Here is a 23,146-nt window from a genome sequence, read left to right as displayed (position 1 = left end):
AGTTAGTGTTTCCAGTGTAAGTGATGGGAGACATAATCCACAGTCTTTATGTGCAAAAAAAGTTATTATAAGGCTTCTGCCGTCTGAGTTTGTCAGATAAAGTGGGTATCCTTCAAATTAAAAGTCTTTTGGTACAAATTTCGCTCTATTTCCCTCCAATGATTCCAAATAAGGAACAGACCATCTTTCATATTATTTTACTAGTTATCTAAATACTTTGAACCCATCACTTCAGACTAAAACCCAGCCTTACAGACTTCAGCTCAAGCCTCTGGGTCTGCTCTCACCTGTGTACAGCGGTGTACCAGCCGGCAGCCACGGTGAGGTTGATAACCACATCCACGGGGATTAGATCAGCCACCGCATCGTTGTTCGCTCTCATCGTGCGCAGGATCCCCTTTCCAGCCTGATTACAGAAGAATAAAACACATGAAAGATCCACTTTGTGTGTGCTTTTATTTTGAAGGGTGACTATTATACTTACAGCGATAAAGACTCCACTGGGCCCGTTGAAGTTGTCGATCCAGCCCTGATGCATAAGAATAGAGAGTTGATCTTTAGAGACGTAACAGATACAACATTATGGTATAGATCCAAACACGTATGCGGTTGTGTCTGCATTTGTGCGCGCTGACTCAGACGCTCGGGGGTTATGTTACTTCCTGTGGTGGGAGAAGAGAAGAGGCTGGGTCGCAGTGATTGTCGACTTCAATTAGAGTGCATTAAAAATGGATGAAACCACTGGTTATAGACTGCTGCAGCTCCCTATGTGTGCGGCTGCAGAGCCAGTATGCGGTCTTGTCCTGAGTCTAATAATAATACGCTCTGGTGCAGATAAAAGGCACAAAATGAACGGACCACTGATGCCAGAGGTGTTTTCAGAAGCACAATATGTCCGCGGCTTCATGCCAGGCCAAAATGGCACATAGGTCAACCTTTGAATTGACATTCTGCATCACATACATATCGACGTCTGCAGATGCAGTCCCAATCTGACAGATCTGGATGCATATTGTGATTGTAAACAAGCCACACACAAACTTATAAATAGGCAGGCCCATCCCCCCCCCGCTCGCCTCGCAGCGCCTACTGGCACGAGCTGCCAGGGCGATTGCATGGCCAAGCGTGAGCGAGGCCGTTTGAGGAGCCGCTGCCAGGCCGAGCTTACAACTGAAGGCTGAGCGCAGAGCCAGGAGCCCCGAGCGCGCACAAACAAGGCCTACATTTCCTGACGCCACACAAACAAGGACTTTCCTGTGTTTGTCTGGCGTTTTATACATGCAGCATCGTTTATACAGCTCGCAGAACACAGGGAGGTCCTGGGTGATCAAATATAATCACAAGCTGCTGCATATGAATGTAAAAAGGCTTAAACTAATGTAACAATAATATGATTAGAATATAAATAGTTTAATTTACATTTTCTAGACAAAAACTTCATTCTCTGGTTACAGCTTCTTAACTGTGATAATTTCCTGCTACAGATCATCAGAAAGCTCCCATAATGCTTTGGGGGATGTAAACAGGAAGTGACAGAATCAGAAATATATGTACTGTTAGAATTAAATATAACAGCCAGAGTAAATTTCTTCATAGATTGAGTAACTTTTGCCGTGGTGTTCAACATGACTACAGCTGAACAGACCGCTAATCTGAGAGGAAACGGGGGTAAGAAGAGGGTCTCTGTCCGTCCTGACACGCGCAGACCTTTAATCCCTCTGTATGTGCTGACCGCTGGGATGGAAACAAAGACAGTTTCACTCGTTATGTGTAGTTTCACTGCTGCTATCATGACCTCAAAATAAAAACAGCTATCCCAAACCACGAAGGCTCTAAGCAACGATTCGTACTGTACCAACTAAACCCTAACTACATCAAATATTAGCATTTAACACAGAGATAATTATATAATAATTAAAATGTAGTTTGATTGACGCACCTCAAAATGGCTGCTAGCATGCCCACAAAGACAATGCTAACATGCTAATGTTTAGAAGAACATATAAAGTCAACATCTAGCGTGTTAGCGTGCTAACATGAGATCAGTGGATACATCTAATACTGAATAAAACCTAAAAAGTGACTGTGTGGCCTGTTCTGCAGACTTTATTTATTCGACCTGAAATCTACAGAAACTTTATGTTCTTTTAAAAGCTGACTTAAAACCTTTCTTTCCCTCGTGCTGCTGGCCGTTTGTTTGTGTGTGTGTGTCGGAGTGTATCTACTGATGTGGGTTCCCTTGTGTGTTCCTGGTGTACACCTGTGCGTGCATGCTCTAACAGGGATAGATCAGGGAGCATAAGACCTGTGCTGTTAGTGCGTGTACAGTGTGTGTGTGTTGTATGGGTTGGTGCAAAGTAATTTTATATTTCGGGATACAGTTGTTTATTTTGTACTTAATTTATTTGTGTGTTTGTTTTTTCTGTAAAGCACACCGAGTTCACATTTGTTTATGATTTTAATGTTGATTCATGGAGATTTTTTTTTGTCCCTAACGATTATTTTTTGGCTTTTATAATACAGGACAGCTGAAGGGAGACAGGAAATGTGGGGAGTAGAGAGAAGGGGATGACATCCAGCAAAGCAGTGCGACGAAGACTGTTGCCTCTGTACACAGTGCGTCTGCTCCACCAATCATGCAAGACCGGCGCCCCTATGGAGGTTTATTTGCGATTGAAATCAGGGATAACGATATCCCGTGAAGTGTGAGTCACCTCTACAACACAGTTTTAAAACCTCTGCAGCAAACTTTGTGGCCAGTGCAAAGAAAAAAGAGTATTGTTTTATAATGTTGGGAAACATACTTTAGATTTTTGGTGGAAAAAAACTATAAATTCCAGGATTGAGTTACATTTACCTTCAGCCTTGCACAAAGCACTTGCTCCTCTTAGCTGAAGATCACAATGATGCTACTTAATGTGCAGATTAAAGCTGAAATAGAGGCAGTTATTACTATTTATGCAACAGCTATGTTGAATAAAAATCTAACACCCGCAGCTTGACTGAAAGCAGCTTAATCCTGGCTGTAGTTTAATGTCAGAGCAGCCTTTACGTGAACTGCTCTGCACTCTTCACCCTCTAATGTGACATTCAGAGTGTCAGTGTAAATCTGCTCTCGGTGTCCCATTTCTGTCCTCTTCTCCACCCTAAACTTTCCCGTCCCATCAGCTGCAATCATCGAGTCTTCCGTCAAGATATTAACCACTTTGCTGTAATCCTGCGCCAATTAAGATTAAACCCACGTGGGAGGGGGATCGACCTGTGCGGGATTACATCAATCAATATCGTATTTCCATTCGTTTGACTGTCACAGGTGGACACGTAAGGAGCAAAGTGTGACACGAGTATGCAGAGTACTCACGGGGAAAGGCTCCTGCCAGCTGGCTCCCACTATGGAGGGTCTGATGATGCCGATGTTGAGCTTGTCCTGCTCCTGCTGCACCACGAACTCGGCCAGCGCTTTGGTGTAGGTGTAGGTGTTGGGCCGGTCGCCGATGAGCCGCGGCGTGATGTCGCGCACGATGCCGTCGTCCATCCACCTGAGGACGGGAATGAAGGGTTCAGTCAGACAAACGCAGCATTGGGGCCCTGTGGGACTTACTACTGTTGTTTCCCATGTTGACCTTTGACCTTTTTGTGTATAATAGTGTATAATACTGTATGTAAATTTACACAGAGTGTGTCGTTTTGAGCGGACAAACTGATAACAGCCTTAACTGATTGTACAAAATAGATGAAGCCAGATAAATCCATAGTGTTTTTGAGATAGTCTTTACTGTATTTACTGTAATAAAGGGACATGTAAAATTGTTTAAAATAGTTAATTATGTTCAGAAAAATCATTAACATTTAAGACCACAAAAGAAGTGTTGTTTGGACATCCTGAGTGCAGTAAAATCCTCTTAATGGATAAAATATCTTTTTGATTCAACCAGCACCACGTGTGCTACATGTAGAAGTAATGGTTCCATTTATTTCCTATTTATGCCTCATTATTCCCAGTGCCTTTCAGGACCTGTTTAGTCTGAAAATAAAGCTATTTATTTTGTCCACTTCATTAGATTTGTTCACTGATTCTAGATATCAAACTCAGTACAAGTGGAAACATGTCAGCGTTTGTTTGGCTTTTCTTTTATCGGACATTTCCTGGCCTCGTTAGGAAATCAGGAAACTTTTCAAAAGCTTTGAGGTAGAAATCCTGGAAGGCTACTTTTATATTCACTACAATTAACACTAAATTGCATTTTGATTTATTTCTGAATGCTTTAACACATTTGATGTATTCTTATTATTTTATGATAATCATCAAGTAGTTTTAAAGTAATCTTCATCTGTGGCGACTTAAGCGGAACAAATCACAAGCAGCGCCCAGTTAGTGACGCGTTTTCCATCAGGCAGCAGTGGTTGGTCTGCCAGAGAGGGTAGGCGGAGCTAAGCGGCTGCTTTTCCGCTCTCTGCAAGTGTTGTGAGTAAACAGTAATCTACTATGGCTGAACAAACAAAGAAAAGATGGATGACTACAGATACAACTTCAAAAATAAGTGAAAATCCAAAGAAAAAGAAACAAACTCGATGCTCAGATGAAGCAAACAGTCTAAAAAGGAAAGCGACCGACAGCATGGGGAGTTTCAACCAGAGGCAACTGTGGACGTCACACATGCGAAGTGTGCTCAAGCATCACACATAGGTGCCGCCAAAGAGATCCTGAGATTACATCTTTAACTTTACATGTTATTATTATGGGACTCCACAGAGTCCTTAATATCTCCTGACATAAGTCTGATATTTTTCGTATCGTCACTTACTCCTATGTGTAGAGCCAAATTAACAATGAACTGCAAGTGTTGTCTGCAAATGTAAGCCTGATTTATCTGATGTTTTGTGCTATCCACAAACTCCACTGTTGCACTGTGTGACGTGCTTATCAATTACCTTTAAAACACAGACTGTAGTTTATTTTGGAATTCACACTATAGTGATTCATCCGCCGCTGAAAATAGTCCCAAACAAAACCAAACAATTGGATACAACTTGGCCTTTCAGGTTGCATAGAGCACATCTTATGGACTCCTAGTACATCTCTCTATATTATATATAGTAAGTATCTTAGTGGCTCATCATTATCATGATGTCCTTGGGGCTCAGTGAAACCAGCCCTTCACCCACTCACTCGAGAGATTCGATGAGTTTCTTGGGCTCGACGGGTGGCGGGTAGATGACCTCATCGATGTGCTTGCGGTTGCAGTTTGCATAGGCGGTGGAGATGTGAATGAAGGCCTCGAGGTGGTGCATCTGCTGGGCCAGGCCGAGGAGCTGCTGCGTGGCGATCACATTCAGCTGCAGGGCGTGTCTGCCGGAGAGAAGAGAGAGAGAGATACAGAGTCAAACAGTGTGTGTGTCTCCGGGTGTGTGTTTGTAGGCGGGAGGAGAGGGACCGCGTGTGGATGTGTGTTTGAGATTAAATGCGTGTTTAGGGGAAAGGGCTTTGAGGCTGCTAATGTCGCCGTTTGCATGACAACGTTTGTGTTTGCTGAGTGCTCCATTGAAACAGGAATGTGCAGACTAGCAGGAATTTGCAGAACATGATTATGAGCAGGAGCCGACATGAAACCAAACAGGAGGGAGGGAGGACAAGAAAAAAAAGAGCAACATCTGCTCTCCTCGTAGATGTGATGGCCTCATCATTATTTTTCACCGTTTTCAGCTCCTTTGACCGTTCACCCAGCCGTGAGCACTTCAGCAAACACTTGAGCGGCTGCACAATTAACCGTATGTTCTTCAAACTGTAAAAGCCGTCTGGGGAGGATTTATGCCTCTGACCTATCCGAGTAACTGATTTGCCGTTTCTGCAGCATTTGCATTAGCTCGGAGATCCGCTGCGTCAAACCGAGCGTAAAATGCATCAATAAAAGACAAGAGTGCGTTACAGCAAGTGATGAAGTGTGCACAGGCAGCGGAAGAGGAAACTCGAGCAAAGTCAGCCTGAACAGAGCAACTAATATTCACCTGTCGATGTGTTCTTTAATCAATCAGTGCTCTCTTACTCTACACATGTCAGGTAAGAGGTGCAGCATCTCATGAGTCACATATCTCCGTTACTTTTTGCAGAGCAGGGTTGTCCTTACGTCCCTCGTACTTTGCAATTGATTTGCAATCCAGCATTGTTTTTATGGTGCCAAGTTTTGTTCCCTGATCCATTAGGGAAATTGCAGCCGTACAGCCGCAAAGTCACATGAATCACAGACCGAAAACAAACAACATGAAGATCAGGGGCTGCAGTGAAAGATTATGTCATCATCTGTTTAATCTGATTCACTTATTTAGCCTGAGAAGTGCTGCAGCTAGCGGTAGCTGGCAGCCTATGGTAACAATGGCGATCATGACGGTGCATGTATGTTGAAAAAATACCCTTAAAATTTAAAAAATTAGCAGCAATTAAACCTAATGTAATGAGGTGCGTCTTATTTGTCCAAGTTAGTGTTAACATCTAGCATTGCTTTGAGTACACTGGGTCACATGACATGAAAGCTACTGAATAAAAACTGTAAATGTTTCTACAAGTAAATGAAAAAGATGTATCAAAAATGCGTCTTTTACACGGAATTTTACGGTATTTTGTTTTGTGTTCACGCAACTTCAAAGGTTTAAGGTAATCGTTTTCCTCAGCTGAAATGAGTCGACACAGGAGAGTTTTAAGTCGAGATAAACTACTACTAAGTTCGTGGCCTTGAAAGCCTCCTGAATGTGACCAAGAGGAAAATGAACGGTCACAATCGAACAGCTGCTTAAATTTATGCTCCACGAGCGGCTTCACGTCTCACAACAGCAATGAGAGAGTCATCCAAGATGCATGAAAGCGGTTTTAAAAACCAGGTTATTCCGGCAAATATGGATTTTTTGGAAGTGGTCTCTTAATTTTTTCCGGAGCTGGAGTTGCAGACTTCTTTCAATCAACTAATCAATAAATCTCTTGCTCTAAAGAAGACACACTAAAACCTCAATAGGACACCAAAAACTAGGACCAAACTTCAATTATATACAAGAACAGTCCCAGTTTAAACACGTGCCTGCTTGGTACAGGTCTTGTTTTGATACCTGATTGCAAGGTATTGATTATACAGTGATCTGTACTCTCTAAAAAGCACTGATTGATGAGTGGTTACATCATTAGTCAAAATAAAGAAGCTCCTCGACTTAAAGGATTACAGCTGGGTAAATGTGCGCCCTCGTTCGCTATACTGACAACAATTCAGGTATCGTGTTTTATGAGGAATCGTGCAGCTCTAACCTGCCGTGGCAAACACACACACGAACATGTCCCTGCTACTCTCTCTCTCTCTCTCTCTCTCTCTGAGCAAACCCGCCGTCAGCAGTGGATCTGTGTCGGCTCAGGAGCAGAGAGCAGCAGCTTACCGAGCTCGCTGCGCCCGAGGCGACAGAGAGAGAGAAACTGAGGGTCAGTTCATCCAGACACGGCGAGATAAGAGCGCTGCTCTGCCTCTGTGTGGGCGGTGTTACCAGGTGTGTGTGTGTGTGTGTGACAGGAGGAGCGAGAGAGATGGAGTGTTGGTGGGCGACGAGACCAAGGAGGGATCAGACGTGTTCAGGTGGTGGCAGCTTGTTAACAGACATGCAGATAAATGTGAGGAAAGTGGTGACAGGTATGGGGAGAGGGTGGTAGTTAAAGGGTGAGCTCAAGTGTGTGTGTGTGTGTGTGTGTGTGTGGGCGGACCATATGCAGGGATTTAGTCAGCAGGAAAAGATGGAGGCTTCACTGTACCCCCTTCCTGCATCTGACTCAGCATCCACCTGTGTTTGCTCTCGGCGGTTACATTTAAAAACTAGTCTTTATGTGATCAAGAGACTTTAAAGGATCTTTTTATTACATTATCACATCTTAGGCCTAACTTCAGAGAGATAAGATAAATGACGGAGATCTGGGAACGCTATCAGTACAATCAGCACCTGATTTGTGCCTCGGTTTCCGACCTGGAGTTACAGAATAAGTAATGAAATGTAAACTGAAACAGAAACAATCCTCTGAGCGTGCATAAAGACGAGCAGAGGATAAAGAGCGGCTGAGGTGTCAGCATTAAAAGCTCTGCTGAGTCTGAAACCTTAAACAGAGAACTCGTCTGATTTATGCCTCCGCTCTGCTTACAAGGCTGCCGGCCGCTCGGCAGGAGTAACGACAGAGGGAAGACAGAGACGGGGAGGGAGGGAACATGGGAGTGAAAACCGGACGGATGAAGGTGAAGGAGACAGTCAGAGGGACATGACAGCAGAGATCAATAGGAAGCTGCGTGCAGCTTTACCCTGACTGAGCTGTCACTCAGACACTAACAGGTGTCCCCGCCTCCAAACACACATCAGCAGCAAAGCTGAGGAGCACGTACACCTCCTGGAACATGAGAGCCCTGCCTCCAACACAGGCACGCAGCGGGGGGACACTTCATTCTGGTACAAAACAACTTTCTGAACACTAAACCGCTGCTTTGATGAAAACAGGTTGTGCAACAGGAAGTGTGTCGACAAAAACTCCCGCTTTTATTTCAACAGAACTTTACAGTCATCTCTCTCTCTCTCTACACACACAATTTAAAAGCATCCTGCTGTACCGAAAATAACATAATTAATCAACCAACTTTTCACATCACTCCCTGACAAACACGCCTTTCATCTAAACATATTGTTGGTATAAGGGTGAATAATTCTGTTAAATATGAGTGACCGCTCTCACCAAACTTACAACCACACAGTTGGAAACCTCTAGTCGCCTTAGTGAGTCTGACAATACGATAAGAACTTTATTCATATACTTATAGCTTTGCCTTTTACCTATTAAAAACAAGAGTTTACAAAGTACTTTGACAAATAAAGCAAAAACAAGAAACTCCAGCTGTCGCTACAGCCGGCCATGTTACCGTCACAGTACAGCCAGTATGGAACTAACCCAAGAAGACCAAGCAGGGAGGGCAAAGGGGAAAAGCAATAAAGAGCAAGAAAAATTAAATTAAATAGGGAGAAATAAAAGCAAATAAAAGAATTAGAAGAAATTAAATAAAAATAAAAAGTTAAGAAGACGGTAAAAAGGTAATGAATGAGGTCGGATAGCGGCAGAGAGAGTAATAAATACACCCAGGATGTGAAACCAAAAATCTTTATTTAAGTTACATGCAGACGGTCGTCTTTGTCACGTATGTAACATAACCCACATGTATGATTAAAATAAGGTAAAGAAAAACGTCCTAATTCCTTATTCTAACCCAAACCAAGATCTTTTTTCTAAACCGAACTAAAAATAGACGGGTAGACGGAAACTCTGTGGGGAGCTGGAGGTTTGCCGGTTCAAGTCTCGGTATAGACCACGCGTGGAATCGGGGCTGGTGCCAGTTCCTTTCCTCGGCTCCGTCGAGGTGCCCTTGAGCTTGTCCATGTACCTTTGTGTGTGTGTGTGTGTGTGTGTAGCATTTCCCATCGGGGATGAATAAAGTGTCTTCTTCTTCAAACCTTAGCATGTGTTCTGTGCGTTTGTCCCGTACATTTCTGTAGGTAAGAGGACTTCAGAGGGTTCATAATTAGGAAACACTTTTTTGGATTGAATTGGAGCGGAGGAACAAACAACTGAAGTGGTCTTATGATTTGGAGGACGTAGCATTTCTTGCTTATCAATTCAGGAAGTTAAGGCGACCCGAGTGAACATAACAAGGTCACAAGATAATTTTGCGAAACTCTGCCAGGTTTGGGAAGGTTGTTACTATTGCTCACTTGATGTTATAGAAGAAACCCTCAGTAAGAGAGCACCCCAGGCGCAGTTAGTTCAATGTGCGCAGGACGGAGCGACGCTGGTTCTACGACATGTAACGTACATGCCTGATCAGCCGCAGCGGAGCACCAGCACATAACCCACAGAAGAGAAAGTATAACTAGGTCACCATTATATATAATGCACTGTCCCTGCACCAGGATCCAATAAGAGCAGAGGCGCCCGGGGCTGCAGCAGGATGAGTGATGACACACTGTCCAACATCCGCACTGTTAGAGAGTCATCAGAGTGTTCGGGCCGCGTAGAGAGGAACCACAGCGAGGAACATATTGCAATTAATTTCAACAGACGACATGTTTGGATCTAAAAATAACCTCACAGGCTGATGTAAGTGAAACAAGTGGGACAACTTAACTTCTGAATCACATCCGCACATGTCAGTGGGATACCAGCTCTTATTAGGATCACAGCGTGTTGTTATCAGGGAGATTTAGACTCCTAAACGTGTGCTCAGTGCGGCTGCCTGACTAAAAAAGGAACCACACAAAGCACCATTAGTGACTTTACAGTTGGTTACTCCACATCCTCTTTCATTTGTAAAGAACAGCTCTACTTCCTGTTTGGTGTAAATCACTGAAGCCTGTTCGCTGACAGAGATCTTCTACTTTCCACAACAGGAAGTCCTTGCAAGAAATTTACCCAATATTAACGAGTTGTTTCTTTGGTTCAGTGAAAGGTCAAAGGGTGTGCAATCAACATGTTTTAAACAGTGGCCGAGGTTGGGGGGGTTTGCGATTCTTACTTGAGCGGCTCGTCGAAGCGGATGGTGGCGGCGCAGTGGAAGACGACGTTGATGCAGGCGGTGAGTCTCTCCACGTCCTCCGGGCTGATGGCGAGGCCGGGCTGCGTCAGCTCGCTGCTGATGGGGATGATCTTCTGGTGGAAGTCGGGGTCGTCCTCCCGCACTCGGTCGAAAAGCTGCGGAGAACAAAACGCACAAAGCGGTGAATCAGTGAAGTTATGAAGGACGATAAACAGAGCGACTGACTTAAATGCCACTCATAATTTTTCCCATATTAGACAAGAGCTGGAGGACAGATTAAATCTGACTCAAGCCGTGACAGCTGAAATAACTTGACAAGAAATGCAAATGCACTCCTGTCAGCTACGACAGCTAATGTGTTCTACTTTGCATGAAAAACCTCAGGCAGGAAGCACGCTCATGTCCCAGGAAAGCCTCAACCTCACCAGCAGATCGTTTCTGATTATTTCATTGAACATGGATGTTAGAAAAACAGGTGACAAAGTAAAAAGGAAGTGTCCTCGAGTCTGACAGCAAAACTTTCTCACCTCATAACCGGGTTAAGTGTAGCGCAAAGTTTAAACTCATTTTCAGAGTTCATTGAGATACGACTACGGTGCCATCAGGCTTGGGTAGAATACAAGTAACGGCGTTACGTAATTAGGATACAAAAGAAGGCAACTGTATTCTGTTACAGTTACAGAACAAAAAGAGGTGATTAGATTACAGATACATTTATTAAAAATGGGGATTACTAGCAGGATTACAATTTTAAAAGATATAAGATATAATACCAAAAATGATCTATAACATCTGACGTCACACTTCTAAACCGTCCGTCTGTCTAATGCCACGCACCTGCGCGCACATGTTACCACACAAGTCTCACAACACCACTCCTCAAAGTTGCCACGGCCTGTGGTGAAAGAAATGCTCTCACTGGTCGGAAATTTTGCCATCAATTTGTCTTCAAAGGAGAAAATGGGAGCAACAGTGCAGGTTATGCCTTCCGCCTGTGAAAATGCTGTCATTATCCAAGGACTCGACATCTAATTTAAAGAAGCATTTACAGGTAAGATGAACCGCTAACGTTAGCTGCACAGAATTCTACTTCTACACTTCTACGACTACTGAAAAATAGTTTGTGATGGCCGCGGCCGGGATGGTGTGGGTAAAAACAGAAGCCCCAGACTGGAATGTGTGTATGTTTGATGTTATATCACCAATCCTGTTTGTAGATAGCAAAAAAAAACATTGTGGAAACAAGTAGGTGCCCTAACCTAGTATGTTGCTGACCGCATCAGGTCAGTGTGCGCTTTTGTGTGCAACGTGTTACAAGGACCGTCCTTATGAGGCCGATGACTGCGGACGTAAGTGAGGACACTGGACGAGCAGCCCCGCCTACTCCCCGAACAAAGTATCCAGAGCCATATAGACAGAGAGTCGCATCAGTGGAGGCCCAATATGCTCCATGATACGCCATAGTGATGTCGCAACTCTCTCTCTCTCGGGCTCTGAAAGTACCGTCACTCACTCGCTCACTCAGTCACGTGTAGGGCTGACCCCGGCGGTCAGCCAAAAATGTTCGCTAACCTGTCGCCTTCCTCTACTACTGAAAAATAGTTTGTGACTCTGGTGATGGCCGCGGCCGGGATGGTGTGGGTACAAACACAAGCCCCAGACTGGAATAAGTTTATGTTAGTTTACTTGAGTGTTTGTTGTTATATCACCAATCCTATTTTTTGTAGCTAGTATAAAAAACATTGTGGAAACAAGTCGGTGCCCTCTCATAAAAAGTCCACCTGGTGAACAAGAAGAAAGAGACTTCCAACAGAAGTTTTTGCGACATTTGTTGCGTGGCCTGTAGCAGCACAATAAGTTGATAAATGTCCAACAAATCTGCATGAGAGCCGATTTTCACTCATTCAGCTAAAAAGGAAATATTTATCTAGGTGTGACAGATGGGTTGGGAGTTCTCGCTGTGAACCACTGACTTGTATTTGTCATGAGTCAGACTAAAGGTGTGTTCCCTGATGGATGTGTAACACTCCCTTTTGTATGCATGGAACGATTAGTTCTGTACATACCGAGCACACACAGCATGCATGAAAGGCTGAACGTTTGACCCTCTGTCTGGTGGAAAAGGCACGAGGAATTTTAAAGCACTTTGTGCAAGGTTTTGGGAAACTGCAGCGCTGCGAAGAGGGACTATTTTTCCTGTTCAGTCAGTTAAAAAATGTACAATCATCTTTACATCTGAAAAAGTTCACCCTAAGGGGCACAAACGCTGGCTGACTGATGACAACAAATGTTAAAACGCATGTATCCTAACACGCTACATTTCCTGCACAATGCACCGTGCGCAACCCTGCACAAAGCCCCGCTTGTGCGATATTATTCCACCTGTTTACACTCCCGTTTGCTCGCCGGGCGCTGCAGACGACATTCCAACATGGAGGAGGGATAAGTGAGCTCTCGTCTAGATTTACCAGCTCATGTCTCACACGGTCCCCCTCTTGCACCCCTGCAGAGCGCCGAGCACTGCACCACAATTGTGCCACCGAGCTGAACAGAGAGACACTTTACCCAAAGGAAGCAGAGAGGGTAAGTCGGATGTCATGTTGCGTCACGCTTCTGTTTGTGCAGTTGCAAGCAGGGGTCGCATAGGGTAGCGTTGCTTTGTCGGCCATGGACGCTGTGCATGAGGAAATTTGCCAGAGTAATAACAAAAAACAGGATGAGAGAGAGAGTGAGGCATCAAAGTGTGCTCTCTCTCTCTCTCTCTCTGTGTATGTGTGTGTCAGCTGTCCTCGTAAGCAGAGCACTCTCGCTGAAGAGGACAGATGTTGAATTAAACAGCTTCAAACAGCTGTTTATATTCATGTCCTGTATTCCCATCAGACTCTTTGTAAAGCACTCCCTCGCTTCCCCAAACTACCAAACGCTGCCCATATTAGGCACAAGTCCTGCTGTACAGTACGTGAGGTCTTAACCCAGGACTATTCCCCACTGGGGGAGGGGGATGCATGCTGTATTTTCTGCATGATAGTGCAGCAATGCGAGCATTATGTAATGCCAAAATATTAGTGGTTCCCTCCCTGTGCTTTAAGCCAACAGCTGGCAGTAACCGACCTAAAGGGCGGCACTGGAAGAAGAGATTCAACGTGCAGCATCCTCTCAAAAACCTTTCCAAACATACCGAATGGTTGTGTGTACAAACTGCACAAAGTGTTCCCTTTATACTCTGTGATTCAGAGAGCTGTTGATGTCATGTTATGACCGCAGTTCAGCTTCCTCTTCAGGGTGTGTAGCCCGGCAACAAAAACAAACCAGAAATATTTTGGCGCTTGTTCATCGCCCACAAAACCTTTGTGGTTGTGTGATCAAGAAGTGTTTAACCATTTTTCCCTTACAACATACAGGAACTCCTCTCACATCTTAGATATTCTCTTACTGAGAAGGACTTTTAGGGGATCTCCAGGTTGATCCACATCTCTAGTCCGGGTCTTAAAAGTTGCAAAAAGACGGTTCAGTGTCCGACACGTCCCTTTGGTATTGCGGCTGCCATTTATGAGGTTTGCAGCTGCTACAGACACAATAACTTCAGCAAATTAAAACCAGAAACCACACAAAAGGAGAAGCTTCACATGACCCAACAAGAAGAGCTGGTTTGACCGAGGATGAAATCTTAACCTCAGTCTGTCGAGTCCTTTTTTAATTCTAAAACTGCCTGTAGCGGTCACCTGGTTTCTGTAATCACATACAGACTGAATTTGAGTGACGATATTGCGAGATGCTGCTGGTGTTGCCAGATATTAGATCAATAAAAAGAAGCACAGAACAGAATAAAACAGTCCGACTTTATTTATAACAGCTAATAAAGATTGAAAAGTGGTTCTAAGAAGCAATCACGAGCGAGATTAAGATCAAAACCAGCTTTGTAGTTCACTCTCTCCTCATGACATACTACCCAGCTTTAGTCGGTTGTAGTTGCCGGATATCTACCATAGACTGTATATAAGAAATGGACAAAGCCCCTGGTTTTCAAAAGTAAACCTGCTGCTTCCATTGTACGAAATTGATGCCAAAATAGCCCCTGTGATATGAGCTGCCATCTTGCGATGGCGACGTCATATGGAGCCAGAGACTGCGCAGTAGAGATCGGCGGGTGAAGCGGCCGTAGCCACTTCCGCTAACCCAAACACACACTTAACTTAACAGCAAGAATCCAGCACGCCTTCTTTATGTCGGTCTGAGGTTAACGTTCTACGTTTTTATACAGTCTATGGTTACAAATAGAAGTCTGATTTTATAGAGGTCTATGAGAAAATAATGAACTTCTCAGTTGAGTTATTACCTCAGTAAAAGATTTCTTAATACATTTGTGGTGTCAATCTCTACTTTCACGTCTTCTTTAATACAATATGATATCCCTATTGTAAATCATGGTCCCATTAAGAGTCAAACTGAGGACAAAGCTTTTGGGCAACCTGAGCAACCTGTCAACAAGGATAGAGATGTAGCAACATCCAAACACTGTCACATCCGCAGCTGACGGTATCCACCAGGCTATTCTCAGCCAAAAACAGATATTAGTAAGCCTTTCTAAGCCAAAAATAAACTGCAGAAAGCTCCAGAGGAGAAGCAGTGCATCAGGGTCAGGGGGGTGAATGAGGCCGTCCAGTGTGGGCTTCAGAGCGCTCTTTGTTACAGGCGCAAGCAGAGAATGGCATTGTGGGATTGTTGCATTGCTTTGTAAAAGGCTCTTTTCTTGTGCCAGCCTTCCACCGCTCGCATTTACCATCGCACCCTTCTCCGACCCACAGGCGTCTATGAGCAAACTGCCTTGTTCAGGAAGACAATAGTTCACCAGTTCACATTTCCTCAAATGCTCTGAGGGGGGAAGAAAACTCATCACCACAGCCGCCCTGAAAGTGTTTTAGTAGTGCATCCTGTGGTGGTGCAAACAAGTCATGGCCTTAAACAAGTTACACTCAAGGTCTTCCATAAAGTCAGTCTGTGAATGATTCATACGTAGAGGTGGCTCATTCATGACGCCACCAGTTGTCCTTCGTCTGTACGGGACATTTTTTAAGACCATGAGGGCAATAAATCTTCCATCAAGAGCGCTTGAAGCAGCCGCTCTCTGGACTTTCACAGAAACCCAACACTAATGGCACTTTCCTTTCAGCCCCAGCAACCCGAGATGCCATTCAAACAGCCTCTCTTCTCACTAACTGCCCTTTAACTGGGCTCTAGTCTTTTCACAGCCCCCTTCACGGAGACCTTTTCCCTCGAGAAAAGTAATGACAGAGGAAGAAAGTGCAAAAAAAAAACGTAGAGGAGGCTCTAAAGTGGTGAGGGAAGCAAAAGGAAAGTGTTTGCTTTTTGGCATTGTCCAAAAAGTTTATGGTGGCAAAAGGTTAACTCTCTCGGAGAGGGGACCTCGCGGATGACAGGGGTCGCAATAGGAGACAGCAATGCTCTTCACACTGTAAGAGGTGCAGCAAAACTCCTTGGCAGAACTGAAGCATACAGCGGTTTTAAACAATGAAAAGTAATCTTCAAACTTCCTGGTAGTCTCCTGGACAGTATCTTAAGACTGAAATATATGCAAGAATCTCGCTGCACGACGGCTGCTCCTTCCCCCTGCTGAGTAAGCCAGATACCACTGATCGGAGAACATTTACTGTAGCTCAGGAAGATCTTAAAAACTGTCAGACAGAAGCAATTAACAGGTGCACCCTCAGCGACCTCCATCTCCTGACATGCACCACCTAAATTAGTCGTATAATCGCAGAATCACTGACAAAAGAGGTTTCTCTGTAAGATATTAACAATGACCAAAATCCCCACTGCCTGTACATGGTGGAGCGTGCGGTAAGGCCTCATTATTTCGGACACCGGCAAGGTTCTTGCAGGCTGGGTGCTGAACTGACAAGACCCCACACTAAAGATGAAAGGCTTTCGTGTGGCGAAGACAAATGCGAGAAGTGTCTTGGAAAGCTGTGGTGACGGATGGACATGACTGGCTCTTGGGACCGTCAGCATATTACGGAGAATCTTCAACACCTCGTTTAAGTGTTCCAGTGGCATAAAGACAGGTTCGACCCGCTCCGTCCCGCTCCGTCAACATTCCTCCTGGGTACGATTCCCAAAAACCCCCGAGGCTGTCCTCCTATTAAGGAGATAGACGGACCAGCTTTGGCACTCTTGCAGCTTGTCGTTCAAGTGTCACAATGTCATAAAAACAGGTTCAACCGGCTCGTTCAACATTCCTACGAAACCGGAAATGGAAACTCGACCAATGATAGAGATGATGAGATTGACTCTTGACAATAATCCAAGGATGGTCCCGTAAGCCAAGGGAAGTCTGATCTTTGTAGGGGTAAAGGTGAATTTAATATGCATGAGGGACCAAGTGTTCAGCTTTATCTATCCATGGTCAGCACTGTCTACAAGCAGCGTTATATTTCCTGGACTGATCCACCATAGGGAGACCATGCCGGCTATCTCTTCATTAGACTCGTTCAACCCTGAATCTCACAGCTTCTTAAGAGCTTAGCTGAGTGATTCAGGATTGCAGCTCATCACAGCAAACTAATGAAAATAGAGGATTTTCCTATGTCTGGCTCAGAGCTATCACTGTACGCAACCCGATTGAAAAGATCAATACGAGCCGAGTGATAGGGTTTACAGTGACAGCATGGGGAGAGTTTCGGGGTTTGGCGTTTGGTATGCCGGCCGCACTGCATTCTTGTCATTTAGACGATGATCTCATGCTGAGCCAAGGAGATTTTTTATTACCCTTCAAGAGCAAACAGACAGAAATAAGAGAGTTTATCGTCCGTGCTGAAGGCCTTTGTGTCCTCATTAAATACCACAAGAAATGGGCAGGATGGTTGTCCAAGGCCTACCTGATGCCATCTCTTCAATTTTTAATTCATGTACAGGAATTTTAAAGTTCTATGTTTGTGCTTTCTAGTCTCAGATCAGGTCGATCTTTTTGGGACTCAAATCAAGCAGCCAAGTCTAAGTTAAGGGCTCATTTCTGAGACTGAAATCATTCAAGAGTCCAGTAGCTCTTCTGGGTGTGTTTCAGTTAGGATAATGATCAATGGGCGTTGAAGTGTCGCTGTTCTTCTGTATAATGCAAATCTGTTTTTTTTGGCACAGTGCAAAACAAACAGGAGAGCCTCGAGCACATTTTCTTTTGTCACACTGCAGCAACGACAAAGAAATATGTGTTTTGAGCACGTATTGTGTTTTCCAACCCTGCGAAGAATAACAATGTAGCTTATTGTTCTGGTTCGTCACAAGAAGAAAAACCTGTCCGACAGGCCCTACGATGAAGCAGGTCTTAGATGTGCTTCAGAGTTTATCTGAAGACAGAGATGTAATCTTGATGAACATGATCCTCTTTGATACAACCCTGTCTACTGGACACTATCTTTGTATGTTACTAAACTGCTTTTATGTTTTGGTGACAACCTAATCGCTGCCTGGATTAAATTCACAGGGAATGTTTTTTAGATTGGATGACCCACTGTTTTTATGGAACACAGTGGAGTCAGAAATAGGTGGCTGGGGTGGATCTGGCTTACAGGGCTTCTTCTCATCCGTCCTAACACAAGGCCCCGAAGGCCAAACCGACCCTTCTGCCCACTTTCAGACATAAAGCAGGTTTCCATTTGTCTTTACCCGATCAATAACAACCCAATACACATAAACTCTGTCGCTTGAAGGGCCGATTTAATAATAATGAGAGGAAAAAGAAATCTCGAACCACTACTTATGCTCCATTAAGATCCATTTGTTGACTTCCTTTGCTTTTCCTGCGGCTGTTTACACAATATTGACCATCCTTAAAGTAAATCCAATATCAAAATGCCAAAAGATAAAATACAGAGGCCTGAAAAATGTGGCCTTGCTATTTCTCTTCTAAAAAAAAATAAAGGTGAATAAAGAGTCAAACAAAAGGTAGACAAATAAATGTTTTAAATTACCCTTTAGCACCCGTTTCAAAGTCGCCGTTAGTGTCTTCTTCAAGTTAGCTTTTAGCGTCTGTGTCAAGGTAGCCTTAAGCATAAGTTCCAAGTTAGCATTTAGCTTCTGTCTCAAGAAACCCTTTAGCATCTATTCAAAGTTATCCTTTAGCATCTGTTTCAAGGTTTTCTTAGCATTAGTTCCAGGTTAGCCTTTAGCATCTCTTTCAAGGTAGCCTTTAGCTAGTGTTTCGATGTACCCATAGCGGGTGTTTCAAGGTACCCTTTAATGTCTGTTACAAGTTAGCTTTTACAGTCAGTTTCTAGGTACCTACAGTGTTTGTTTCTAAGTACCCACAGCATCCTTTTTAATGCACTCTTCAGTATCTGTTTCAAGGGAGCTTTAAGTGTCTGTTCCAAGTTAGCTCTAGCGTCTGTTTCGAGGTATACTTTAGCATCTGTTTCAAGGTAGCCTTTAGCATCTGTTTCAAGATATCCTTTAGCATCTGTTTCAAGGTAGCCTTTAGCATCTGTTGTAAGTTAATTTTTAGAGTCAGGTTCGAGGTAGCCTTTAGCATCTGTTTCAAGGTAGCCTTTAGTATCTGTTTCAAGATGTCCTTTAGCATCTGTTTCAAGGTAGCCTTTAGCATCCGTTTCAAAGTATCCTTTAGCATCGGTTTCAAGGTAGCCTTTAGCATCTGTTGTAAGTTAATTTTAGAGTCAGGTTCAAGGTAGCCTTTAGCATCTGTTTCAAGGTATACTTTAGCATCTGTTTCAAGGTAGCCTTTAGCATCTGTTTCAAGGTAGCCTTTAGCATCTGTTTCAAGGTAGCCTTTCGCATCCGTTTCAAGGTAGCCTTTAGCATCTGTTTCAAGGTATCCTTTAGCATCTGTTTCAAGGTAGCCTGTAGCATCTGTTTCAAGGTATCCTTTAGCATCTGTTTCAAGGTATCCTTTAGCATCCGTTTCAAGGTAGCCTTTACAACTGTTTCAAGGTATCCTTTAGCATCTGTTTCAAGGTAGCCTTTACAACTGTTTCAAGGTATCCTTTAGCATTTGTTTCAAGGTAGCCTGTAGCATCTGTTTCAAGGTAGCCTTTAGCATCAGTTTCAAGGTAGCCTTTAGCATCCGTTTCAAGGTAGCCTTTAATGTCTGTTACAAGTTTTTTTAGAGTCAGGTTCGGGGTACCCTTTAGTGTTTGTTTCAAGGTACCCACAGCATCCATTTTGAAGTACTCTTTGGTATCTGTTTCAAGGGAGCTTTTAGCGTCTGTTTTAAGGTCTGTTTTACTCATTTCTAAACATGTGGTTTATGTTTGATTGTTAAATTTCTAACACGCTTTATGCCTCTCCTCAAAGAACAGCTTAGGTTTTATGTACAACAGGATTAAGACTGAGCGTGTACAGGTGCAGGGAAGTATTTGTCCTACCAGTAACACTTGATAAGGAAACTGTGGCCACAATAAAGTGGGAAAAACCATTACATCACATCTCAGCCTCCTGCTGTAGATATCTGCAGAGCCATATGGATGTGGAGGGAAAACCACTTGGCAGACTCTGCGCATGCTGTGGAGACACTGTGCTGGGTCCTCACCAGGCATGTCTCCACTGGCTTAATGATTTCACCAGCGACGTATTAATGTGCTAATTTATTTCATAAACTGGAGTTAATTTGCGATCTAATTATACGCAAAAGCATCGGTTCCCCTTTGCCTTTATCTCAGGGGAGGAGTTGCAGAGCTATTGGTTGCCTCTCAAGGACCTCAAATAGACTGGCAGCAACAACCTGCTCTCCCTGAACGCAGCAAATTCCTCGAGTTACCCTGCTCACTCTGATCCCCAAAAAGCTGCTGTTTTGACAGAGCTTGAGATGCGCCGTAATTAAACACACCGTCACATATTTACTGCAGGATTAAGCTTAGGAGGCCGGGATCAGGAATGCACGGCGGGGACGGCAGGGAGACATGTTAAGAAAGGCCTGCTCTCGCTTCAGGATGAAGAGGTAGACGCTTCAGGTGTGCCTGCGCTGACAGCCGGCATTAACAATTCAGGCGAGGATTTCGTGAGCGCCACAAGTGGAAACGGAGACGCCTGTTTGAGCCAGTGGGGAATCAATAAATCTTGAATATTTATACGGCTGCAAGAGATCACCTGGCTGTGGATGCAAACAGGAGGAAATCAATAAGACGATGTAGTCATGTCGGATCAGAGGGGGATAATGGGCAAAGGATTGAAAACCGCAGATAACAACAAGGAAAACTGAGGTCTTTTTTCAGCGGTGAATTAGCCTCTTTAAAAACTGGAGAAAAACACTCAAGAAAATCAGACTCTCTGTAACGTAAATTGTGCTTTACCTGCAGACACGTAAACCTCCTCGTGCTGTAGGTTTCTGTGCATCCAAGTGTCTCTAACATGCACCAGTATATATCAGTAGTTGCAATGTCACAGGTGGGTCATATTTTCTTAGCATCAGCAGTGACATAACAGCAGGACACTGATATTCCAGGCATGTCAGGAATGAGGAGGGAGATACGTCAGTCTGTGCTTGAGTGCCGCATCGCCAGCAGTCGTTATGGCTTCCTTACAGTCAAGGGAGACGCTTCATCAGTTAAGGGTGCGCTGACATCACGCCAAAGATAGAGATCAAAGACGAAGGAAATGCACCACAAGGTTGAAAGAAAAAACTACTGCACTTTTGTTAAAGCAAAAATGTAAAAGCAGGATTATTTAACTTCTTACATGAATGAAAAACTCAAAAATATCTCAGTGACTCAAGTTACCCAAAGCCGTAAGACAACCTCAGCTCACCTTCTGACTCACTTTGCTCCGCTTTAGCCTGTTACACAAGTTTGACCAAATACTGTGAGTAAACACTCCAATTCACCGACTGGCAACCCGTGACCGACACATTAGTTATTCAAAGTCAAACAGGAAGGCTTTGTTTAGAGTTCGGAAACTGTCTGCTCAGACTGAGTTTGTTGCAGGGGCAAAGCGACACTGTGAAACAGCCTTCTTAATAAAGAAGTAACTTAACTCAATCCTCAAAGAAATTTGACTCATCCCAATTAGCAGTAACTCAAACATTATTATTGTGGTACTCATTCACTTTGAGTGATACTCTTTTATGAAACACTTTAAGTTGCAGTAATTGATTACAGGCAGTTACATTAACTTATTTAGTCTAAGAAGTGTGGTAGCTAGCGGTAGCTGGCAGCCTATGGTAATGTTAATTGTTGTGAGAGTGGCGGCAACACTTTAGGGCCCCTGAAAACAACTCGGACCCCCTCTCTAAGTTCATTTATAACATTTATCCTTTATATTTCTGAGTCTATTAAATGTCTCATCTCACATTTCTAGAGCCAAAGGTGATGTTTTTCCAATCGTGTCCAAATTACAGTGAAAAGATATTAAACATCTAAAAATCTCATCATGCTTAATTCGCATCTCATGGTTTTTATAAAGGGGATGATTTTCATGCATTCTAAAAAAAAATTGGATACAAATCTTTGGATGTAAAAAAGCTAAAACCAACAGAATCTTTCCCTTAATTTAAGTCAGATAAAGATTAATTTAGCTTAGAGTGATAATCTGGAAGATTTTCACTTAAACAAATGTCTGTTAAGTCTCTATCTATCGCCGAATGAGGTAACACAATGGTGATTGAGCCTATGGCCCACTGATGAAAGCCCTTGCATTTGCAGTATTACAGACTGGCTGTCTGTGGCGACTTTCAAGGAAAAAATCACAAGCGGCGCCCAGTTAGTGACGCATTTTCCATCAGCCAGCAGTGGTTGGTCTGCCAGAGAGGGTAGGCGGAGCTAAGCGGCTGCTTTTCCCTGCAGGTGTTGTGTAGTTTAAAACCACCTTTTATGGTCTTTATAAAAGAGTATGATTTTCAAACATATGTTAAAAAAAAGAAGATACAAATCAACCAGCAGGTGTTGGGTTGTGCACACTCTTTTGGAAAGGATTCAAGGAAATATTTCCCGAAATTTAAGCGTGAGATGAAGTTTAATTTTGCTAAACGATTAAAATTAATGACAGACACTTACTCTTTGCCTCAACGATCACAAGAACTAAGAATCATCAGGGGAATTTCCAGAAGGTTGGTTTTCATTTTATGACGTTTATAAAGCAGTTAAAGTAATCAGAGGTAATTACTCGTACGCATTTCACTGTGAATGTTTATTTTACTTTTATGGTCACAGATTTGTTGCGTCTTTTTCCGTAATATTTTCTTCATCTGTGTATTGTAAAGATGTTGCAATGCATTATCTTAAATAGGAGAATTATTAAAAATCATTAAGAACAGAAAAATAAATGACTGACTTTCCCAATGCAAACAAACACAAACACACAACAGTCTCCGCACCGATCACTGAACAGCCTCCAAAGCAATAATCAATGGGCCTTTGACAGTAAAACACAGTAAGCCACCTCTTATCCTAATTCCTGCTTTGTACCCAAAATTCCACAAGATCCCATCCTACCAAATCATTCCACCTCCCACCGCTCCATCTGACCTCTGACCCCGCCTGCTGCAGCTACATCGCTGGATGTATAAAGATGCTGCTCAGCCGCGGTAACTGTCCAGT

The 23,146-nt window shown here is 43.5% G+C and overlaps 1 protein-coding gene across 1 annotated transcript in view; it reads right to left on the bottom strand.

Moving 5' to 3' along the window:
* LOC138599712 (fatty acyl-CoA reductase 1) overlaps positions 1–23,146 on the bottom strand; it is a 58,075-nt gene that overhangs the window by 8,412 nt on the left and 26,517 nt on the right. The window contains exons 3-7 of the mRNA XM_069671468.1: positions 10,569–10,744; positions 5,171–5,350; positions 3,362–3,539; positions 485–529; positions 288–406 (exon numbers count right to left, since the gene is read on the bottom strand). Of these exons, the coding sequence (XP_069527569.1) occupies positions 288–406; positions 485–529; positions 3,362–3,539; positions 5,171–5,350; positions 10,569–10,744 (698 nt within the window). The remainder of the gene's footprint in view (positions 1–287; positions 407–484; positions 530–3,361; positions 3,540–5,170; positions 5,351–10,568; positions 10,745–23,146) is intronic.

This window comes from Semicossyphus pulcher, unplaced genomic scaffold, assembly GCF_022749685.1.
Source record: "Semicossyphus pulcher isolate SPU_LCO1_2020_fin unplaced genomic scaffold, fSemPul1.0.p SCAF_20, whole genome shotgun sequence".
Taxonomy (NCBI): domain Eukaryota; kingdom Metazoa; phylum Chordata; class Actinopteri; order Labriformes; family Labridae; genus Semicossyphus; species Semicossyphus pulcher.
Note: the sequence above shows the minus strand (reverse complement) of the source record. Positions and strands in the feature narration are given on the sequence as shown.